Source organism: Caloenas nicobarica, chromosome 6 (assembly GCF_036013445.1).
Source record: "Caloenas nicobarica isolate bCalNic1 chromosome 6, bCalNic1.hap1, whole genome shotgun sequence".
Lineage (NCBI taxonomy): Eukaryota > Metazoa > Chordata > Aves > Columbiformes > Columbidae > Caloenas > Caloenas nicobarica.
In genome coordinates this window covers 16,739,570-16,764,386 of record NC_088250.1, presented here as the reverse complement: position 1 = coordinate 16,764,386, position 24,817 = coordinate 16,739,570, and the positions used below count along the sequence as shown (strand labels likewise).

The 24,817-nt window shown below is 40.4% G+C and overlaps 1 protein-coding gene across 1 annotated transcript in view; it reads left to right on the top strand.

The window, feature by feature from the left end:
- The window catches only part of UBE2E3 (ubiquitin conjugating enzyme E2 E3), a 57,950-nt gene extending 37,443 nt beyond the window's left edge, over positions 1–20,507 (top strand). Inside the window, exons 4-6 of the mRNA XM_065638150.1 lie at positions 14,925–15,057; positions 16,827–16,974; positions 18,080–20,507. Coding sequence (XP_065494222.1) covers positions 14,925–15,057; positions 16,827–16,974; positions 18,080–18,177 — 379 coding nt within the window. The 3' untranslated portion in view covers positions 18,178–20,507. The remainder of the gene's footprint in view (positions 1–14,924; positions 15,058–16,826; positions 16,975–18,079) is intronic.
- Positions 20,508–24,817: the final 4,310 nt, after the last annotated feature.

Sequence of the window (24,817 nt, the reverse complement as noted above, 5' to 3'; positions counted from 1 at the left end):
CAGTTTATTGCTTTTAGTCTGATTGGAAAAAAACCACTGTTGCTGCCTTAGCACTTGACTTTTGGATCCCGTATGGTATATCCACATGGGCTTCAGGTTCATCCCGGTCATGCAGTTCAGGAGCAGCTCTACCTTTCAGGTTCTGCACTTGCCCTTCTGTAAATGGGGCCAACTCTTCTACCCTGTTGTCCTGAACTCTTTTTGAATGAATGAGGCCTCTTTCTTCTTTTCTTCTGAAGGCATGAGGTTTGTAATGTGGTAGAAGGGTCCGGTCCTCTCTCACGGAGTTTTGCTGCTTGGGAGCTGTGGCTGTACCAGAGATGGAGGGATCACGTCATTCTGAGCCTGCTAAAATGGGAGCTTCATGTAACCATGGTCCTCCTGGATAGCTGTGCACATGTGAACACAGCCACTAATTCTATGTTTGCCACTATTCTTTTTTAGTTTTTTGTAGGTTTTGTAGTTAATACTAGTGTTTGCTTGCAACAGCAGCTCAAACGAAGATTGCGATTTAAGTGTCACTTGGTTTGAGGCATAGCTGCTCCTTCTGTAGTGGCAGTTCCTCTAAACTTGATGTTTCCTGAATGCTTTTGTGAATATAGTCTGCTGAGAACAATATTGTAGGTACTTAAGTTAGTATTTTGCAGGGAGGAAAGGTGCTACTTTTAGCAGATGGTCTTCAACTACCAAAAAGTACAGTGTATTTTAGGCTTATCATCCAATATGCATGCATCTAAATACACTTAATCCTGAGTGCTGGCAAAGGTTATTCATTTTTACATCACGTAATCTGCAGCATCCACAGGGCAGAATTTGTACAAAATAGAAGTGAAGGTACTGCTTCCAGTTTAGTCATGACAGTCTTCCCCGAGCAGGTGGCATCCAGCAGCCAGAGTGTTTTGCCTGAGGTAAATGTTTTTGTTTTGTTTCTTTTGGCCAAAGAGGTTTAAATAAAGCAACTTCGATGTTAAACAGGACATTCCCACTATACAGCTAGCAAAAGGCTATATGTCACCCATTCCTCTTGGCCCTGGGCATAGGACATGTTTCCCAGGTAGTTCAGAGTCATCTTTCCTTCCGTAGCACAGTCATGTCATGTCATGGTCAGGTATTGGCTTTGCAGTTAGCTGCACCTACAGAGATGTTACCAGCCTTCTTCTGGGGTGGTTCCAACCTCTCCCAGCTCCCCCAGCTGGAGTATTCATGTGAGTGGGGGTCTGTATTCCTGCCTTATACTAAATCCATATGATTTCTTGGTATGGATCCCACTGAAACAGGTCAGGGAGAACTAACAGTCTCCTGTGTCAACAGTACTGCAGGAGCAGAAATATTAAACTAACTCTTCACTCTTCATCTTTTTCACTATATCCACCAAGAGGAGGCAATTCAATATCATTTCCATGAATGTAAATTGTAGACTTGAGTGCCCAACACGCTGCAGAGTATCTCTGCATTGCCACTGGCAGTTATTCGAAGTCAAATGTTGTGGACAGAGCAGTTGCATTCGAGCAAACGTCTGACTTGGTCCACATCTCTTTTCAGCCTCCTTTAAGATTTTCATTTAAGTCATCCTCAATAAGCACAGCATTTGAGTGGCCATCTGTTTGGCAAAACATATAAATAATTTACAACCATCGTTTATATTCATTTTTTTAGTTCTAAAGTTATTTTAAAGAAGCAGGCCAAAACACTTTTTTCCAGAATTAATAAATTTTCACATAAATCTGGAAATGCCTGTGTACTTCTGCTCAGATCTCCAGAAAAGTGCATTTAGTTCATTAGTTTCATGCTGAACTGTTAACATTTTAGGTTGTTTTATTAGGAGGGAACAAAGAACTCCTGGCTTGTTGAAAATTTGTTACACAAAAATAAGGATGAAAAGGTTCCAAAAGAGCTGATGTTAAGCATTACAAACTGGATGTAGTTGTGCAGATTGGAAAGATTTACAAGACATCTGGTCATTAGCTTCCAGCTCCTATGGAGTCCTGCCCTGGGAAAGCTGCTGCTACTGCTTGCACTGGAGGGGGAGCAGGAGGGAGTTGAAGCGTAACCTGGAACACCAAGATCTTTGTGTTCGCAAATTATCAGTGGGCTATTGAAGAGTCTCTAGGTACCTCTTTGGAAAACTACCTCCTACAAAAAAACTGCCCAGCATCTTTCCCATGGCAGGATTGTCTCCTCTGCTGGCACTTGCTTGGTGTGGTCGGGAAGGGGGAACAAGCTACCAAAGAGCTGTTTATGAGTTTCCCTGCCTGGACCAGTCTGCCAGTGCATCCCACACCAGCTGCTGCGCTCCCCGGGGACTGCGCAGCAGCCGTGGGTCGCTGGAGTGCGACTGGCCAGAGTCACCTCCCTCTGCCCGGCCCAAAATGCCCGGGATGCTGGGGATGATGCTGGGGACAGGTGTTGGAGCAGGGCACCTCATCAGGAACCTTCCCCAGGGAGCGACAACAGCGTGCTTGGGTGCAAGGGACCCAGAGCCAGGCCAAAGAGCTTCATCCTTTCATTATTATTATCATCATTGTTGTTATTATTATTACTATTACTACTATGACTACTGTTATTTTCCAGCACTATTTTTTAAAACTCATTAAGGAAGATTTAAACAAGAAAAAAGACGTTACATTTGGATTCATTGTGTAAGTTGTCTCTTGGGAGCCCTTTTCCACACTCTGATTATAGGGTAAGGTGTGTTTGTGTGGTTCCTGATGTTCAGGCGTATGAGCCTTCAAGCACTGAATGGGCATTCCAGGGACCTGGTGCTTTGGTTACTTCTCAGAGACTTGGGAGACTTGGCTTTTGTACCCTGTTCTGTCCCTTACCTATACAGTCACTTTTTGCAAGTTATTGCCCTGTCATACTTATTCTGTTTCTAAAACAGAATATTGATCTTGTCTTAGACACTTTCAGTAAAAATGTTTAAGATAAAAATGATACATTTACCACTACTTTTTTGTTGTTGTCGTTACAAATATTTAATAATCTAAACATCAGTAATCAATCCCAGCAGGCTAACTGATATTACAAATGCTTATCCTTTCTGCTCTGAATCTGTTAAGTAAATGAGCAGGGAGCCTGTCTCAATTATTCCAGCAGTGCTGTACTTTAAAATTAGGCATTTAGAGCAAAGAAGGAGCTTCATTGAGATTAGTTATGAGAAATAACATTATTTTTCCTAGATTGCAAATGTAAGCAAATGTGTGGTTAATGTTAATGGAATTCACGAAATTATGACTGACTGAGAATATGAAGGAAGTAGAGTTATGTATCAGTATATAGTATTAAGACATGTTGGAAGAGGTTATACTTAATTTGTATATAACCCAATGAATTTTGCAACGGTAGTAATTAAGTTTATTCTTTGCACTGGTAAATCATGCTTATAGTCTCAAATAAAAACCATACACAGTCTGAGGCTTTTCTTCTTGAGATTACAGCCGTTCTGTGTCCATGTTGTAGCGGTATCTAATTCCTGAATGTTGTGCAACCGCTGCTGCAACCTGATCTATGAGGAAGCAGGATTTAGCGCCCAGGAGGGGGCCAGAGCTGTCCATGTGCTTCTGCTTTGCCCAAGGCCTGAGTTGCTGTGCCTTACTGCAGGCAGGAGCTGCCGCTTCCAACAGCTGCCTTCAGCAGCCTGAGTTGCGGCTGGAGGAGGGGAATTAATTCTTTTCAATCACAGTTCTGAACAGACAGGTGTGTAAAAAGGTGAAGTTGCAGTGTATCTTAGACTACTGGTACCCGTGGTCCAAGGTCTACAGCAAAGTTCTGTGCAGGTCACCATTTTCTTAGCTCATCCTTAGTGGTGGCAGCTGCCGTAGAGGAGGGTGCGAAGCCCCTCTGCCCAGCTAACCCAGGCAGCTTCTGCTCCACATGCTACAGCTGTCTCCACGGAGAATGTTCGTTTGGAAGTTACGTGTTAGATTAATATCGTTAGAGGGAGCAATAGTTGGGCTGGAGCTGTTTTTTCAATAAACAGATTTTACTGAGTGAGACTTGTTTCCTTAGATGTTTATTGACTTTTTTTTCCCCTGGAATGATTATTATTTTCACATTTTTCTTCAGTGTAGTGCACTTTTGTGGAGTAAAATGATCTCATATCAGACATTGATTTCTGTTTATTTGCATGCATGATGTTTTCTCCATTCCTTTGAATTGCTGTGCTTTTGGAACCGAAGCCAGTATTCATGAGGTTTTTTAATGCTTTTAATACACAAGTTACATTTACATCTACTCTGTACCAAGTGTTGCTTCAGCTGTCTCCAATTTTGCATTATACAAAACAGACTCCTATCCTCAGCTGCTTTTGTTTTGAAACTTTCCAAATTGTTATATTGAACTAGTGAAATGTACGTTGTTGGACTAATGGTTTAGCACCTGAATCAAGTCTGCCTTGTGCTCAGTATGGGACAGCTGCTGCTCATCAGTTGGGTTACTCTACAACTGGTTTTGCTGGGTTAACTGGTTGTGGGACAGCACCCATCACCTTGCCCTCAGGTCTACTGGAATGTGTTATGCCCCAGAAGTTTGGGCAAAAGCTGATATGCAGAATTGTTTTGTTGTTAAAAGTACAAAGGTAAAAAATCTAATATAAAATAATAGATTAAATATGTAAAAATTGTGAACAATTATAAACTCATGCCCTGCACTGAATGCGAAGCTTGTCATCATTTGTCATCAAACTCATTAAGCTGAGTTTAAAGCCTGTAGCCAGAGCTCTGATGATCATTTCAGACCATGAATCTTGTGAAAAAGTGAAAATCTTATTTAATCAATCCACAGTGTAAGAAATGTTATTAACCAGTGTGGGAACAGGACTAACATTGGACTGTTAGGTTGAAGAGGGTTCTTGTTTTTTGACTAACCAGATTCAGACCCCTTCAAAACAGCTGACCTTTTTCCAATTCAGACGAAGTAGCTGTTGACAAAAGCCATGCAGAGACCTCAGCCATGTTCAGAAAGGAGCCGGACTTGAGAAATCATCCTTATTGTGCAGATGTGAGGAAGGCCTTTGTGTATGAACTGAGAAAGGTCGATTTTATTTTTGAAAAATACAGCCTTTACTAGTTAGAAAGATTTCCTTCAGACTTGTATGGCTTCAGGTTAGGCATCCAATACAGGGAGCTGTGGTGCAGCATTTTCTGTTTTGTTAGGCTGTACAGTGTGATGTGGAAATGGATGGAAGCAAGAGGAGCCAGTATTTAAAAGTAATAATAGAATTATGTTTGGAAGAAAGCCCATGCTAGAAGGTAAGGAATACTGAACTGAGAACTGACTTGGAAGATAGACAACATAGACTTCTTTTCAGGGAAAGTGTTCGGTGCTTGCTACAGGGAAACATTCAAGAAGTTAGTATGAAACAATTAAAAGTATGAAACTAATATGCATGTATCATATCATTAAATCCCTAAGTAGGTTCTTCTTATTCAGAGTATGAATGTGCTTTAATGGAGGCAGGCTGACTGGTTTTATCTTTTTCCCATCTCGATGTGGGCAAGCTGTAACTCTGTTGCTGAAGTTGAAAGCTGATTTTTTAGAGTTGGAGGAAAGGCAACTTTTAGCTATATTGCTGTGAAGTGGTGGAGAAGCCCAATCCTGGACATCCTGGAGGAGGAGGTTCCACTGTGGTAGCATGAGGCACCTTAGGTGTTCATCTTCCTGACAAATGGGTACACCCATGTGCCAGTGAAGGTGACTTCCCAGCAATTCTCTCTCTCTTGGTCCTTCATGAAGTCCCTAAATAAAGCATGTTCACTGAGCTGCACTTTCTCTTTTTACGATATTAGAAAAAAAATTTTTCCACAACATTAACACCGTTCACAAGTTTAATCACGAGGTCTGCCTTAGGGTTGAATTGTCAGACTGTTCTGATTCTCTAATTCACGGATGTGCTTTCTGTCTTGAAAAGCACTGTGTTCATAGATGGAGTTTCTTTCAGTTTTTAGTTGAAGATGGGTTGGTTCCTTAAAAAACCAAAAAAGAGTCCACAGAGCAGCGGAACATTTTTTAATACTTTGGTCAGTATTTTAAATTGCCTAATGTTTATGTGCTTTGGGTAGATTAATAGCTGGGGACTTCATATGAACAGCTCTAGTTGACTTACAGGCTTAGTCTGTTGAAAATTGCCCAGTTATTGTTCCTAGGCATTAATCTTTATAAGTTTACTACAGTTTTAAAGCCAGTTGTATTTTTAGATTAATTAGATCCTTTAGTGAAATTAGTTGTTTTAACTGTTCTTTCTTCCTCCATCTAAAGTGCGTGCATAAAGGATGTTGGCAATAATAGATTTTCTTTGTTGAAGTTGAAAGTGCCATTGAAAATATTGGTAGGGAACTCTGAACTGGATTTCTCAGTGTCACTTATCTTTTTGACATGAAGATTTTGCAGTGAATGATGGAGGTGACTGATGTCTAAAACACATGGGTGCCACAGAACTATTGAGCGAACAACTAATAGTGTGATCTCAGTCCAGTGAGTAAGGTGATGGGCTGGGGTATGGGAGATTTACACTGCAGTCCTACCACAGCACACGTGTTCTGGATGACGCTGGGCCAACGATCCGGTGTCTGAGTGCCTCCATTTTATGTATTTGTGGGTAGACACCTTAAACTAAGGCTGCACCATTTCTCAGGTACCGTGTAATTCTTTCAGTATAGATTGCTAGCTATAACATATTGAAAAATAAAATATGCATGTATCCCAAAAGAATTTTGTTTGTGTTAGGGAGCTGAGGATCCTTTCTCATGGAAGAAAAGCAAAATTTGCCACGTTTGCTAAAAAGAGATTCATAAGTAATTTTGAGTGGACGGAAGATGTGAACTGTATATCTGGTAGACAAATTTATTTGAAGAAGTGATTTGGCTTTAGTACAAATTGAGTTTTATACCAACAGCAAGAAAACAGCACACGTTTTGCTACTATACTACTAGTGTTTCAACACTGATGACAGGGAGCTGGTCTTGTATCCTAAATTACAGCTTTGTTATTATGAACACATGGCAAAGTAGCAGGAAATGCTTCCCTTTACTGACTGTCCTGTTCTGTGCCTTAATAGGGAGTATGGATAGCTTCCTCTAGTATAGGCATGTGAGAGGGACTTCTATGCAGATTTCAGGATATTTAAAATAAACCAAACATTGAGCACAAACTTTTTTCATGCCTGTGAGTCCTGTGACTTCTCGTGTTTTCAAAAACAATTCATGTTTGGTAAACTTTTTATGTATTTCCTGCGTAGTGTATATTTACAACTTCTCCCTCAAGACCATAGACAGAAACAATCTGAGATGTTTTGTTACCTGGTTTAAATTTAGTATTTCTCTTGTAAGTTAGCAAACTATATTCTGAGGTTAGTTATTTTTCAAAAGAAAAATTACAGGAATTCTGCCTCCCTAACTGGCTATGGTTGTTCTGGAAGATGGAGAGAACCTGAGCAGACTTCTAACAGCAGCAAGAAAGGTCCCAGGAACTAGCAGGAATACAAAGAGGAAAATAAAGTTGAGCTATTGGAGCAATGAACTAATCTAATGGGGCTTTTGGCAGTGGAAATACTATCAGCTTTCCAAAGTACATTACTTGGGTTATCTACATATTACAGCTTTGATGGAATTATCATATAATTTATTACTCAGCTTCCTTTGGTAACAATAGTGCATATTCTTGTACTAATGGCAAGTTTAGCACTGGAGGTTTTAATCGCCTAAAACACTACAATCTGACATCTTTCTCTTTAGGGTGATTAATTACAGATCTGCACTCAGTTTGATTCCCCTAATGGTACAATTTGACATGAAGCAAATATGGCCACATGATTACGTTTCTAAGCCGGACCGTGCAATCTGAAGTTTATGCCCTTTTGCTGCTGGCTACAGGAGGACAAATGGTACCTGATTAAGCACAAAGCCTGGTGTTACAAAGCTAATCCATTGACGTTTTTGGAATGTGTATGGTTTGGCCAAGTCAGTTTGCATTGGATCAGCACTTTGCTTTGAGTAGCCGTGCTGCTTTTGATGTGGTAGGAGGAGCTCTCAAGTTGGATTTACTGTTGTGTCGACCCATGGCCTCAGGCACAAGTCCTGCACTGCTTCACAACCAGCTGAATTAGCAGGGGATCCGTGACTTAAAAATAGGCTGTTGTGGGTTTTTTTTCCAGCAGTAATTTCTAGATTTCATTCTTAAGGCCATGATATACTATAAAGAAGTGACAACAGCAAAGGTTTGTACAGTGAACTAGACTCTGTGTACCCTCAGTTACACAGAGCCTCTGTGGATCTGCTAGAAGCAGTAAATAAACTTTTTCAGTAGACAGATGTAGCAGATTCTTCAGTGGCAGGTAAAATAATAACAGTTGTAGCTATATAAAGAACACAATAGACTGAAACTTTTCTTTGTAAGAAATTGCACATAACCTGGGCACCTTAATAATAGTGAGTACCTTATCAAAAAGAGTTTTCATATATTGCTGTAGACAACCCACATGTGTCAAATCCTAGAAGAATGCTATAATCCAAAAATTACAGCTATGCTTGAGGCTTTTGCGAATGCAACCAGCGTGCTTTCTGTATCTACACAACAGACTACCCAGATTCTGCAATCAGGGTGCTTAGGCACCCGTACTGAGAATAAGTGCTGCAGAAAGCCCTGTAAATGAGACATTGAAAAATAAAGAAAATGGAAATTTGTGTCCATGCTTCTTGTTTTTTTAAAGGTCATTGGACTGAAAGCCACAAACGTATGTCTTTTAATTTTCATTTCCTTGTGCTCTGTAACCAAAAATGCAAGAGCATCTCCACAACTGGGAAAAGAGGATTAAGAAAAAACGATAATGGATAAACTTTCTTCAAAATGCTGAAAATATCCAAGCAAGAAAATAATCTGAGGATCTTTCCATTCCCACATTTAACATTAAAATACAACTACTGGTATGTGATTTGTGCTCTTTCCAGACTTCACAGAGTAACACTGAACTAACTCTCAGCCACCTTTTACCAGACAGAGGTCCTTTGGTGCCTTGCAAGGTTTTTTGGTTTTCGGTTTGTTTGTTTGTGTTTGTTTGGTTTGGTGCTGTTGTTAATTACCAGCAGCATGGCAGTGTGTATCTGTGCCTAGACAAAAAGCCTGTGTTCTACAAGGTAGCTTGTGAATACAGAGCTAGACAAGCCTTTCTCACTGCCCGGATGGTGAGGAGGATTTTCTAAAGTACTGAGCCTAGAGGCTTGAGTTAGCAGCCAAGCTCCCCATGCAGTCAGTGAAAAGTTGGTGTAACCAGAGGGAGATGGAGAAACTTGGTATCAGGGAGTATTTAGGTGCTCCTTATGCTCCAGAGAGTCACTGATCTCTACCCTGATTGTCTGGGAAGTCTGAGGTGCAAACATCAGCATCCACACTAGATTCTCTACGTGGGAGATACGAGTCCCCACCTCTGCGATAACTTGAAGCTACCTGAGCCTGGGGCTTTCTCCTTCTGCTGGAGATGAGTTCATCCAACTCAGACACTGAGGCAGGCAGACTCGCTACAGGTGGGATCTGTGTATTCGCCTGAGCTGGGTGTGCTGGGAGGATCTGTGACAGCCCTGTGAGCCACGATGCTGAACCAGCTCATCATCCAACAGCTTTAGCTGAGACCTTACTGTGCAAAACAAAGCCTTTCATCCTGGTAACATGCTGAGGGCCTTTCTTGCAGCAGGATTTGTAAAACTCAATTTCTGAAGCTGTGTTGTGGAATTTGCAAAACTCCCTGTATAGCTTTAAGAAGTGGATTTTTCAAGCACAAGGTTGTGGAACACACTTAAGGGCAGTAATTCTTCCTTTCCTTAGTACTTTTAGTGGAATTAAGAAAAAACGAAAAAGATATCTTACTCTTTTCTTAAAGCATTGTCTTAACTTACATTGCTCTAAAAATTAAAATTGTACCATTGTGACAGAGTCGCTGTGGTTGAACAGTCTGTGAAGAGCTTTGGAAGTTTTACTTGAGATAAAAGCTTGAGGAGGGTGGAGGGGGCTCTTTCCTCATGTAACTCCCACTCCAGGTACCCCATTTGTTTTTTTAGGTGCTGCCCTTGTGATAGCTGCCTGGGTGTCGGACCTAAGGGTGGGCCTTTGAAAGGAGAATGTAGGAAAATATTCCACCACATAAAGCTGTGCAGCGTAGGCACCCCCCATGGGCATATTGGGACATAGACCAGTACCTTTAGTTTTATGGTACCAATGACATTTCTCATGAGATCATCTTAGACTCTGACAGACTTCACTCTCGGAAGCTTCCTAAAAAACAGATGATTTTTTTACCTCTCAGTTGTATCCTATTACAGACCCAAACTGTTTCTTGTAATAAAGCTTAACACAGAGTTAACATCAAATCTAGCTAAATTACATTTTCCTTCACCCTTTTGCTTCTTAATTATCACAATATCACTACTATGAAGTTGCATTCTGTCACCAAATTTAGAGCCCCATGTTTCAGAGGAGTGCTGCTGACAGGAGAAGCACATTTAGCAAGTGCATAAAGCAGCATGCTACTAGCATCATGTAGATAGGAAAATTCTTGTCCTAGTTTCTCATCCTGCAGCTAGTTCCATATGGGCAGCTTTAATGCATTTTGATTTAGTGAATAGTAACAAATGCTGAATTCTGATTTCTGTAACCATGTGTAAGGAGTCTGTCAGACTTCTTGCTGGTGTGACTTCCGCTGCATCCGTGTGAATGCCCATAACATTCTGCTGGAAAAGCTGTTCTTCATGAAAGCTGAGAGCCAGAGTTCAGCAGAGTTAGGTTTAAAGGACCTGGTGTGACCCCATAGGCTCCTAGAGTTTAACCTGATGTCTTCTTAAACTCACCAGCTGAAGTCAAACTTGTAAAATAAATCCATTCAGCAGACTAGCCGGGATAGTGTGGTTGTAAATCCTTTGTCTTATCTGAATCAGGTATACATCCCTCAGTGAAGTGGCATAATGAATATTTACTTAGGAAGCAGATGTAGCCAGCTAACTTTATTCTGTCACTTTACCTAATTTATTTTTTAAAAATCCATCCAGCTTTTATGTATGAAGTAAAAACCCCTTAATTTTGCAAATAATATTTTGTTATTTCAATTAATTTGCTTTGTTATTTTGTCTGAGATTTTTTTAGCCCATATTTAAAAAAATAATTAAGTGGTTCTTTTATTGAGAATATACTGGTGATGCCTTTACTGAACTTGTGATGTTCTGTAAGCTAATTTAGGAGGGCAGAAGTCTGGTGGCAATGAACTGCACATGTGTGCTGTGTAGCCAAAACCACTGAAGTTGTCATCAGATCTATTGCTCTATCAAGATTTTATATTTTAAAGGACAGAACAGAGGAAGATTTTGTGTCCATATGGATTCCTTGTGGGGACTCAGAAGGAGCTGGGACTTTCAGTGGTGAAAAAAGGAAACGGAAGAAAGCCATGGAAATTCCCCATTGTCGTGCTCTGCCTGGGGTTTTCTGTCCAGTTTGGCAGGCAGCAGGAAGGATTCCTAGGCTGTCACTCACTGCAGCTCTCAAGGTTTAGAGCAAGATGCTTGAAGCCTGTGCTTGCAATAGGAGAGTCAGTCTCTTGAATAGCAGGAGAACTTCTGGGCATAAAGAGCTCAAATACAACCTAGAAGCACCTCCTATGCCAGCCTCTTCAGCACCCAACAGAAGGAGAAGAATATTTCTTCCGGGTATATCACTGAAATAGAAAATTGCAGACAGAGTAAAGCTTCCTCATTCCCAGTTTTCAGCCCAGGTTTATTGCTGTCCTCTGTGGGAATGGAGGAGTTAGATCTGCACCAGAGAGTGGCAGTTCCCTCCCCGTGGCTTTCAGCAGCGCCAAGCGATGCTCTGCGGTGATGGAGGTGAAGGCAGCGACTGCAGCGGCCCCAGCGCTTGCTTGCTGCTGGGTGCACAACTGAGGTGTTGCGTGAGGCGTGGCTGCACTTTCTGCTCTTCTCTGCAGTCGTCCAAGCAAGTGTAACCCCACTGTCCTGTCCTTGGAGAAATCACTGCAGAGACCGAGACTGTCCCGAATAGGTCTGGTTTGTTTTGCTGAGCCTCAGTGTGGATTTGTTTACTTCCAAAAATGATTACCTTGGTATTTATACAAAAGATAAAGTAGGATATGGCTGTCTGAGGGTGATCCCCAGTGGAAATACACAGGTGGTAGAAAGCCAAGTGTGATGTCCTGTCTCTGCTCTTTAATCTTGTGTCTCCTCACACCAATAATGCAGCAATTATGGGGATTTTCAGGTTGTTAATGAAGCAGGGATATCTTTTACACCACTGGAAGCGAGACACCACTTCAGCTGTTAAATAGAAATTTCACAAGCCTTAATCAAGTGTAATGAAATCGTTCGATTTAACAATTTTCTCCTTTATCTGAGTGCAGTTATTGTTACAGCTTTGTGTTACTTTTGACGTTCCAGCAATCTTTTCTCAGCCGTAGAAGGGGTTTTGAACACAGCAAATTCTTCCTTTCACAAGGTTAGGGATTCCCCTTCTCATGTTGTAGCCCCATCCTTTTATATATTGCTAGGGGTTGTGTAGAAGAGGACAACAGACAGTACTAGGCAGAGAGCTATTGCATGTAGCTTGTGGCTGCTGGCTGGGAGATGCCCTTGCTCTGACTTGGGGAGTGATTACCTGATAGTTTGGCACCGGACTGGTGCCGCGCTTAATTGTGACTGATTCACTGGGCTGAAATATGTCACTAATTTAATTCAGCTCTTTCATTAATCTGATTGAATCGCATCCAGCTGTTAGAGGTATATGAAAGAAAGGTACCTGACACACAAGGCAAGAGCACTAACCTCTGCATTAAACTATAAAACAGTCATTAGGACATCTAATGCTGAAATTGAATTGCTCCATAGAAATTTGGTTTCCAAGCACAATACTAATTAGCTGTAAGCTTGATGAATGTCAAGAATTAATTAAAACATTTCAGTGGCCTGTGTGGGTTTTAAATATTGTCATTATTGCCCCAATATTTTCAGTTCTTACACTAATTGCTTTTTAGAGAGCATGAATGGCATTATCTTCTGGAGTGACTGAGGGTATGAATGGTTCATTACATCATCAGAAATGGACCTGCTTGCCTCTGGATTTCCCTTTTTTTCCTAAAAGTTATCTACTGTTTTTCTTCCACTTTTGTGTGTGCATTGCAAATAGAAAGGTTAAGTTTATGATTTTAGACCTGAACTTTATTTTGACAGCACTTCTAATTTTTCTTTCTTAGCTGTGCTCTGGAGGCCAGCATATCGTCGTAACCTGCTTTCATTTTGGAAGCAGGAAAATAGCTACAGCTCCATCAAATGATTTTTTGTTTTTAATTAAATAGGATGTCAGCCAAAATCCATGATTATTTTGTCCTGTTAATGAAAGGCCTGCCACAGTTTAAACGTTTGGTACATGAAACGGCCACAAGATAAAAAACATGTTGGGAAATTATGAGATGAAAAGGAATTCATAATTAAAATCAGCTTTTGGTTGTTTATCAAACAGGATATTAATGTAAAAATAACTAAATTTTTGGTGTAGGAATTGCAGATGTGTAGTGCAGACTGTTCATCTTCCTCTCCTCTGATGAGTTTCTCCACATGCTTGGCTGCATAGCAAGGATGAATGTCCAACATGCCATGTGACAGACTGCAGATGTATGTATGGCAAATACATGAGGTGACATGACATGAGAAGAGCTTTAACACTTGAGAACTTGTAGGGAGACTCCTCGGAGTGTCAAGCAATGCCAGAAACCACAAACTCCATGACTACAGCTCGGTGCCATCCCCTGTCACTTGCTTCACGTGCGACCACACAGAGCAGTCCTCAGTGCCTGTTCCTGGGGACCACAGAGGGAGAAGGATGAGGATACTTCATTATGTGTCTGCCAGGTGCAGGTGGTGCCTGGGAGGCTGCTGAGGTGGGGAGAATTGAAAAGGTCTTTTACAGAGCTATGTTGTTGACTGTCTGCATAGAGGTGATAAATCCACCATGCCTGCATGAGTTCAGCAGTATTGTTTTCCATAGCAGTCAGTCTGGATCTCAGCCGTTCAGATTTAGGACCTCTTGCAGAAGGTTAGGTTAGTTTCTGCTCTGAGACTCACAGAAATAAGATTGTGCTTTGATTTTTTTTGTGAGGTTAGATGGTTACCGTGTAATATAGCAGTAAGTATGACGTTTCAGAAGTCAAGAAAATGCTTGTTCATGATCCCTTCTTTCAAAGCTTTAATAATTAATTACACTATAACCTTTCCCCTAGTGAGAAATATGCTCAGTATTGGACTTCTTAAAATAAACTGGTTTTGGCTAGTAGTATGAATGCTGATTGCCTGGAGACATAGCACAGATATATCCTGAAGAAAACAGTTGTTTGAATTGACAGCGCTGTAAGAAGCTCAGCTCCAGGTTACTTGATTCTGTCTCTCCCATTCCCAGTTTTCTTTTCCTGCCCAAGGGTGTAACGTTTCACTCTAGCCTATGAAACAAGCAGCAATAAACGTGTATCGATATACGTGTAAGTCACATTTTTTATGAAGGTTTGATCCGTTTAATGCCTGGAGAAGATGAATGTGGTCAAGATTTACAACTCCTTTTGTGTATGGATATGATGTCACTGGAAGCGCATGATGTAGATGCTCAGAGCAACCACATACTCGAGAAAGCAGGTCTGGGGTATGTTTGACAGTGACAGTCCAGGAGTTCACGGTCAGTCTGTTTCGCTGCTCAGTCTCCAAAGGGACAGTGGTGTGCCCAGCTTTTGTGCCTGTTTAAAACACTGAGCCCACTGAAAACAGTTGGAAATTAGGCAGATTTTAGAGATAGGCAAGTGGTTTGTATTAAATGAAAAGAATGTAGAAGGAAATCCATCAAATGCCTCTCAAAGGTACACCTGACTCTTTCTTTCTCTCCCCTCCTTTTTTACACAGTGCCGGTCCTAAAGGAGATAACATTTATGAATGGAGATCTACTATACTTGGACCTCCAGGTTCTGTATATGAAGGAGGCGTTTTTTTCCTGGATATCACATTTTCATCTGACTATCCATTCAAGCCACCAAAGGTAAGGGTAAGGGTTATCATTTTTTCACACATAAGAAGAATGTAACTTGCAGCGAGTGAGTGCTCAGTGCTTTCTGAATATCGAATATCTCTTGAAAACGACAACGTCCGAAATCTTGGCTCACAATTTCAGAAAAATCCTGCATCTAATTTATTTCCTCATTACTACAGTCAGTACTGATTTCCAAGCTTTAACAAGTGATAAATGAGATGATAATTCTGATCAAAAGTTAAGATGCAATAAATTCTAGTTTTAACAGAAAACAGCACAAGATCTTCCTATGTTTCCTTCTTCTATTTCAGGCTACTAAAATATATGTATAATAAACTTTGTTCTGTTATGAACCAGATTCTATATTATATCTTTTTACGTAATTTTTACCAAAATAACAGGAAGCTAAAGTAAGTTTATACAGACGACTAGAGTGTTGCATTGTGTAACAAATTGGGTAGATTACTGTGATAATTTCCGTTATTGTAAAACATCCATCTATTTGCTACTGGCAAGATCAACAACCTTGTTTGATAATATTTTTAAGAAAAAGCTCTTTTTATTAAATAAAACTAAAGTTAAACTAAAATTTCCTTTCTTTGCTCAGAAATAGTGTGAACGCTTAAGAAATCATAACTTACTGATGGATATCAAGGAAGTTAAAGGTTGTTCGCTTCTTCCCTCCCTTAATGTCAAATTAAAGCTCTTGACCAAGTCACCAGTAAGGACACTGCTGACATTCGCAAAGACTCCATACATTCTACCACACAACATTTCTACACCTTATGGCTCTTGGGGCTATAATGTTGTTATTATCAATCAAATACCTTTTTTCGTTCCCTGAAGGATATAAGGAATATAGAAGGATATAACAGAATAAATAATAATATACTCTGTATGTATTTCATACTTCTCTGAAACCCATGAAATTTAATATTTTCTGAGTCAAGACTGTGATATGAAGTGATCTAGAGTTTTAGACAAATTCCTCATGAAAACCTTGTAGATTTTTTTCTAGAGCATGATGATTTTTGAGTTTTCAGTAGTTTCAAAAAACCATCATAGATTTTTCCCCTCTGCATTAGTATGAAAGGGAGAAATTTCCTCATCTTCTTGTGCTTTATATAATTGAAACACTTAAATATTTCTAATTTATTATTTGTGCAGAATAATGCTTACATGCTCTACCAATATTAGTCTGAAATAATTTAAAAACAAGCATGGTATTAATTAGTGTGATAGCATAGTTTTTGCTGTATACTATGTTCTGCCTAATGAAGGGTAAGGCAAAGATTTCATTGCCAATTTGAACAAGAATAATACAATACTTCAATTTTAAATATTAATTTTTATGGTTTATATTTAGGATTTTGAAGGAAAGGAAAACGTCAATTAATACTGTGCATGCAGCCAATTTCTGTCTACTTCTTCACCTTCAGAATCCACAGTAAAGTTACATTTGTGATTGGATCATTCACGACATGCAATATGTTCTTTAAACAGCATACAGTACTGTAAATAGCATACAGCCCTAATTTTTGTGGGTACCAGAGAGAGGGCCTCTGTAAAAGCAGTTTATGCACCAAAGATCTCCATGGTAGGTTTCTAGAAGATAGCCATGACTACAGTACATACACACCCTTCTGTTAAATGATTGTGTTCCAGAAAATGAGCGGCAGCTCTGCAGAACCAGAAGCGCCCCAGTCACTGCTGCTGCGAGACAAGGGGCAGCACCCCTGGGCGGCGCTGCCTGACTCTCTCTCACACTGTGATTCCAGGTTACTTTCCGTACCAGAATTTATCACTGCAACATCAACAGTCAGGGAGTCATCTGTCTGGATATCCTGAAAGACAACTGGAGCCCTGCTTTGACTATTTCAAAGGTTCTGCTGTCTATTTGTTCTCTTCTGACAGACTGCAACCCAGGTAAGGAGCTGATAATTTACTGAGTGTTCACTCCTAGTCGTTTGGCTTAGTTGCCATGGAATGTAATTTGTGTATTTAAATGTAAGCAGATTAAATAAAAAATAATAATTTTAAAACCAGGGATGAAACACTCCTGCTTGAATGTGGTCCCACATTTAATGGCACTTTTCACTCCTGTGTCACTGCAGAAAGTAAAGAGCATTAAGCCCTTTTTTTCCTAAGGTATGCTGGAGAAAATAAGCTGATGTCATTGAAGGTCTGTATTGCCGGAGCTTCAGTGAGTGGTCTATCCCAGGAAAGCAACAGAGTTCTCTTGAGTTATAAACTCATAAATCTTGCAGGTTGAAAGGGGCCACAGGAAGTCTCTTCTCATAGGAAAGCAATTGAAATGTTTCATCTTGTGAATGTGAGAGGGACGAGGTTCAGAGAGATTTTTCCCTATTTGAAAGAGAGTTCCTTGCTGCTGTTGGGCGGAGGAGCTCCACTGGAAGCAGCACAGTTTCTCAGCAGCAACTGTGTGACCAGTGTCATTAGGCAATGAGTGCTAATTGCCTGTGGTCAGAGCAGGAACTGAGCAGTAGTGCTAAGGTGACAGTTCGTTGACAGAAGACTGGTAATGATCAGGGAGAAATGGATTAGCCTCTTTGGTACAAAAATTTGATGACTCTTGAAGCCAACTGGATCCCCCAGGTGTGTGTCCTACAGTCCTGATACCCCACTGTCCACTAGTCCGTCCAGCACTGTGACAGGAGCACCCCAGGCTGCGCTCGCTGAGCATCCCCTGCACCCAGGGCCCCTCCACAGGGGAAAGCAGAGCACCCGGCTGGGCATCTGAGAGACTCAGATAACCAGAACAGATTTTTCTGTTTTCTTTTTCTATTCATTATGCCTTGTGTGTTTTCTCTTGGAAATGTCTTGTATAATAAGAGCCTCGCTGTATCTCACAGCATTTTCTGGCCTAACGAAGGCTATATTTTGGAATAGATTCTGTATTTTAAACTATGTGTGGGTATGGTTGGTGTTTGTTTTGTTTGTTGGTGTTTGTTCATTTGTTTGTGTTTTATCGTGGAATGCTTTCTAATGTGCCTTCTCCTGCCTTTCGCAGCTGACCCTCTGGTGGGAAGCATAGCCACTCAGTACCTGACCAACAGAGCAGAACATGACAGGATAGCCAGACAGTGGACCAAGAGATATGCAACATAAACGATAAACTACTTGTGCAGTGTGAAGGTGCAGAAGGCAACTTTGCAGTGTGCAACAGATCTTTATAGCCTTTACAATACGGACTTCTGTGTATATGTTATACTGATTCTACTCTGCTTTTATCCTTTTGAAGACTGGGATACTGCCCCCCAAAAAGGTAAATGCTATCGAGAGTAGAAATTTGTAGCTGTAGATTAGTTATGTTTAAAATGCCTACTTGCAAGTCTTGCTTCTTTGGGATATCAAAATGTATTTTGTGATGTACTAAGGATACTGTTCCTGAAGTCAACCAAATATTATAGTGCATTTTAGCCTAATTCATTATCTGTATGAAGTTATTAAAGGTAGCTGTAGATTACTAGGAATTATGTCATTTGTATTAAACCCAGATCTATTTCCAATATGTGGTACATGCTGTTGTGAAAACTGTTTTAACTTTTACCTTTGTCAGTTTGTAATGAAAGGATTTCCTTTTTCCCTTTGTAGCTCAGAGAGCACCCAGTGTATCATCTCAAACACAATAAACATGTTCCCCAAGGAGTAGTTTCTTTGTTTTCCTATTTTAAATTAATATTTGAATAAATTTAATTATAGTAACAAGGCCGGGCCAATGTATCATAGATCCCTGTGGATAATCTTCAAATTAATATACATAAACAAAGGCTTGCTATTAAATGTTTAATGCACACCTGTGGATTAAGTTTTCCCTGTTTTGTTTTTCATAGAACAAATGTCTTTTCTACAATTTCCTTGAATTTAATACTATTTGACTCTTTCCCAAGGTGGAATGAGAGCATTGCATATGCTTGCTCCAGAAGTTAACGTAGCTGGTTGCTTCAGGGCCAGTCCTGCTCTCGTAACAGACTGCCTGAGTCCTGCTGTGTATTTTTTTTGCAGGACAAAGGCTAAGTTTGAGATAGTCTGGTGCTTTTGTTTCCAAGCAAAGCAAGTCAGACTTGCTGATCTAGAGAACTACAGTTACCCATTGAAAATGGTCTTCCAAAGCATGATTGAACACTATATCATCTGTCCAGAAAAAAAAAAATAGTAGAATAAATTTAATCTGATTTTTATGATGTAGAAACAGTTTTGTTAGTGAAAATGAAATCTGTAAAACTTTTAGAGTACGTTTTCCCCCCTTCACTTTCTGGCTTGGAAATTTTGTAACATCTGTAAGTAACAAAGATATACAGCTTTATAGTACATACAGTTTAAGAAGCAGAGTCACTAATAGTTTTATAATTTAAGCTTTTATAAGTTGCCAGTCACAATATTGATTATAAAAAAGAGACTTGATCCCTTTAAATGATTTTTAAAATTATGCTTAATTTTAAACTTTACAGTCTCCCTTACTAGATGGTGTTTTTGGAGATAATATAGCACTTCCATCAATAAGATGCTCTGCTCATTTAATATATGAAAACTGAATGTTAAGTTTAAATATTAAAGCAATAGAAAATATGTTAAAGATTTAGATCCGAAGTTAGCCATCACTATATAGGTCCCTGGCTTTTGTATCACATAACCTTTGACCTTAAATTGTCCACTCTACTTTAAAGATTTCTACAGATTCCTGAAGGTGGCTTGAAGAACTGTGTATCCCAAATATCTCAACCAGAAGCCAGTGTCTCTTGGTAGCTACAAGATAGCTTTAGAGTTCAGGTTATAAAGTGCAAAAGGGAATGAGAAACAGGGGATCTGGCAGGTGAATATGCCTAAGTTAGGTAACAGACTCATGCCAGGAGATGAAGTGCTAGAAATCACTGCTGCAGGTGACCAGAGTTTCTCATGGCGTCATTGGACGTGTGAGAAATAGCACAGATTGGCAAAGAATCCAGGGGCTATGGCATCCGGGCTGGGTGTCTCGGGTCCGCTCGCTGCTGACCATTAGCGCACTCGTGGGTGACACGGTGCCCGTGCACCACTCCAGGGACTTCCCAGTGAAGAGCTAACTATGTATTTCACATGTTAACTGTGTTGCCTACAGAATTTACAGATATTTATATCATAAAATATTATGGTATAAAAATACAGGTTTTAATCCTAATTTTAATGTATTTTGGTTTTGTATTGTACCTACAACTTCAGATACCTAGGTGTACAAGTGGGATGCCTTGTTAGTGTTGCCCCATCTTGCCTTCCTTGCAATTGGATCCTTTACACTGAATTCCCATCTTTTTTTTCTTTTTTTTGTTGGTTTGTCATGATTCTGTTCTTTTTTAATGTAGTTTTTTTGTGTGTAAATTTTATATTTACTGAAGTAAAGGTTGTTTTTGTGTAAACATTTAAACTTTAAAAAAAGAAAAGAAGCTAATTTTGTTTCTCAAGTTCTCTCTGCTAAACCATGCAGTAGAAAGAAATTTGTATTGTTTAAATAAATCAATTAGTTGTTAAATGAGAATGTGTGTCTGTTTTCATGGGGAGGGGAGAAATCCCTGCTGGAAATACATCCAAAATACCAGTTGCAAAGAGCATCTGGTGTTTTCAAATGATTTCCTTCCTGGCTGTGCTGGGGTGAATACCAGACACTACCAAAGCACAGCATTGATCTGGTTTTACAGTTTTTCAGTTCCATCTTCTTATCACCACTTGCTGGGTTCTGTATTTCAGAAACATCCCCCTTCCTCTCCATTTTTGATGGGCTTTTCTTGCGCTGTTGTCTTTGGGATGGAGTGAGGAACACACGCCAGTGGCTGGGAAGCTGCCTAGACCAGGCTCCATGATCTTGTGGGGGAACCGACTGTCCCGGCTTTTGGCTGTGACACTGCTGAGGAACAGAGAGGGCCAAACCAAACAGGCAAACACAGTCACATCTCTCTGCTTTTCAGCTGAGGTGTCGGCTACCTTCAGAGCAAATACTTCGTGATATCAAATGAGAAGCGATGGGTGAAAATAAACATATTAAATATAGATAAATACAATGGAAAGGCAAATATATATCAGCCTTGTTATTTCTGTACAAACATGTTCTTGGTGAGTTGCTTCATGTTCTGTGATGTCTTAGCGATGTTTGGGGCGCCTTACATGAAGACAGTCTCGCTTACTGATCCATGTTGACTGGCGATTGTTTGAAGTCTAGAGCTGGGAAGGGAAGGAGTCACATGGGGCTAGAAAGCAAGACGGCAGGGTAGCCTGAGCCACGGGCCGGGCTCTCACAGCCTTGTAAGGAAAGCAGGAACTGAACCAGGCCTGGTTTGTGCTCTGCTCCCTCCCTGCCTCTTGAGGGGAATAGGAAACTCTGCCACACTTTGCTGCTCGCCAGTTCCTGCTCTGTGCCGGCTTATTTGTGGTCATGGGTACTGCAGAGAGTGAGACTAAGCTTCAACCTTTCTTCATATTCCTGTACGTGAACCAGATTTGTCATCTCGCAGCAGCATCTCCACTTGGTTGCACCATGATTGGGGAGCTGCAGGGCTTGGGGCTAAAGGGCTTTAAGTTGGCTGGGCACATCTCTGAGCCGCAGGGCAGCCCCTGCTGCCCCCCTGCCACCACAGCTTCCTTATGGCGCTGCCCAGGTCACCATGGCACTGCAGCAGAGGGAGCTGGAGACCACAGCAGCTTCTGCATTGATCTCATGGTCTTCTGCCCTGGGATTTCGTCTGTGTGGACACAGGTGGCAAAGGAAGGACTCCTGGCTCCAGGTTGAAGATTGAATTTCATCTTTCCTGCATTTTCTTCAGCAAAACTCAGCACTAGATATTTATGTGAAAGAAGGAAGGCCTGTGCAGGCATCCTGAACTAAAACAGCTTTGAAGGACAGTGACGGTAGTGTGACTAAAATGAGATTTGGTTCAGCCATAAACCAGCATTGTATTTCTGCAACCCGTGCCATAGCCAGGGAAAGAGATATATTTGAGAACTTGACACTGCTTCATGTACAGCATCCCTTCAACTCTGCATGGTGGCACCACCCGTGTTCGAATCGCATGGTAACTTCCGGGGCTGAACCCACCACTCCCCTCACTAACCACCCAACTGAAAGTGGCTGGAGAGGATCCCAAGACAACAGGAGACATCATGTAATATAGAGAACATGTTTTATAAAGAGAAGTGAAACAACAGCACAGCTGCTTGTACCGCTGCCTGACCTTGCTGATGTCGATGATAATTAGACACACTCAACTGTAGCTTAGGTGGAAGAGCAGAGGATGCACTTGGAAGATAATTGCTGGAACATTTGCAGCACATAGGGACTTTTGCTTTTTTATCCTTAAAGAGGGAAACCTGCCTCAGCTTGTTTTCCCCCCCATCTCTGCGTGTGTGTCTCTCTGGAGTGCAGTTATGACTATCTCTGCTGCTGGGTAGAACAGAAAGCATCCAACATACTAGAAACAATTTGGAGGATCCTTTAAAAAAAAACAAAAACAAAACCAAACTTCCCAGGAATAGATAGAGCAAGAAGCATACTATGAAAAAGATACATATCCCATCCCCTCATGGTGACTACATCTGAGCACAGGCTCTGCATCTGTGGGGATGTAAGATGTGGTGGGACCATGTGCATCGATAATGTGCATGTAGTTGTCTCTCTTTCACTGTTGTTGGTACTGCTCTTCTGCAGGTAAGGTGTGGGCAGCCCAATCTGTTTAGGTAGTGTTTCCAAGTATTGGGAAGCATTTTTTGACTGTGTTGTCCAACATAAACATCTCTTTAAACCATCCTAAATTGTTACCCTCAACAATGTCCTTTGGCAGTTAATGTTATAGTCTAATTATGGACTGTGTGAAAAAATACATTGTTATGTGATTATTTCATGTAACCTTCTGTGTGAACACTTCATTTTATATCTCCTAGTTTTATACCGTGAGAAATAATGAATAATTGTATCTGTTCTCCTCCTTGATCCCGCTTATGATTTTATGTACCCTCATTATTATCAGCCCCTAGTAACCTCTTTTCTTCCAGGCTGGAAAGCACTCATTTATTTAATCTCTCCCTGTATGGAAGACACTCTGACTATCCTGGTCACCCTTGTCTGTACATTTTGTAATTCTGCTCAAGCTAATTGAAAGGAATGAGAGCTGCATGCTGTACACAAAAGGTGAACTCACAATTCATATGGAATAATGTTTTATGGTTTGGTCTGCTTGCCTAGTAATTTGTAATACTCTGCCTTTTTGACCATTACTTAGCTGATGTCTTCATTAAGGTGTGCTCAGAGATGCTGGAATCTCTTTTCTAAGCAATAGCTAATTTAACCTTTGATGTAGGTCTAACAAATTTGTCTTTCCCAATATCTGCCGCTTTGTATTTATCATCACCAAATTCATCTGTGATCTTATGTCCCAGTTCTTAGTACCACAAAATCCTTTATGACTCTTGGCAGTCAATTTTAGTTTAGTCTGCCTTGAATATTGACTCTGTGAGTGCCGCATACACTGGGGTGGGAGGTAACAGCAAAAGTAATAGCAAAGTGCACTGGACAGGTCCGTCTGCCAAGAAGTGATGGGTCCCCGAGGACAAATTATCAGCTGGCTTCTGAATGGCACAAATGAAAGCAGCTGCCAACTGTTTTCATCAGTCTGTGCTTTGTCTCCCTCTACAGAACAAATGTCAGGTCATTATGTAAAGAAGTATATTTTCCAGAGTGCTGAATGAGCTGTCATCCTGGAGATTAGTTTCCTGGGATATCATATAAGGAGACAGGTGAATCGCGAATCCTGTGGGAGACTGTTCCTCTGAACATCGCAATTGGATGTATCTCTGAAAGATACGGTTGGGTTAGAAATCTGCAGTCCAGTGTTCATTCACGGAGCCAGGCAGCACTAGTGGGGCTGGAAGTGCAGAGGCAATAAATGGCAGTGGAATGAAGCTGCTAAAGTACAGCGGGGCGTGATGGCATTTCTTATACCGAGGAAGGAAGCTTCTTGAAAGCATAGAAGTCTATGGTTGTGTTTATGTATTCCAGCATTATAAATCTGCATATATTTGTGAAAATTTGAACCAAGCTGGGACTCTCTTGACTGCATACTAAATAAAGAGGTTACAAGTACTTATGGTTCTCAATTTATAGGCAATGGAATTAAAGTGGTAAATTATTTAAAATTTTTTGTCAGTTTCTGAAGGGAAATATTAATACATCCTGTGGTTTTTTGCCATTGCCTGTGTTTCCCTGTCAGCTGTGAAGCTCGTGTGCTGTCTTTTCACTGCTGGAATGATCAGTTATTACATACAAGCAACATCTTTCATTCTGTTAAATTCTGAGTGTTGCTGTTTCCAGCTGATGTTTTTCATAATTATGGACTTAATGAAGAACTAAAAACATTAAAGTATCATTGAAGCTTCATTCATAGATTTAGTCGATATTTTACTGTAGCATGACCTGAATTATCTTTCTTGAACTAAGAAAGTAAGAATTAAATTACAGACTAGTTCTTTTGGAAGATTATGCTGTTTATTAGCAGGTTTGTTACCTAGTTCAGTGTATTATACAGGTAAATCACGGACTTTACTGCAATTTTCCTTTGTCTACTGCACAATATTGTATCCAAAAATTTATAAAGTAGCAGACAGAATAAATGAAAAAGACGAAGTACTGTGGAGGTTTGTTGCAATGAGGGAGAAGGAAAATAGAAACTGCCATGTATATAAAAAACATTAAATATCTAAACTTTGCATTAAAGAAAAACTGAAGTTAGGA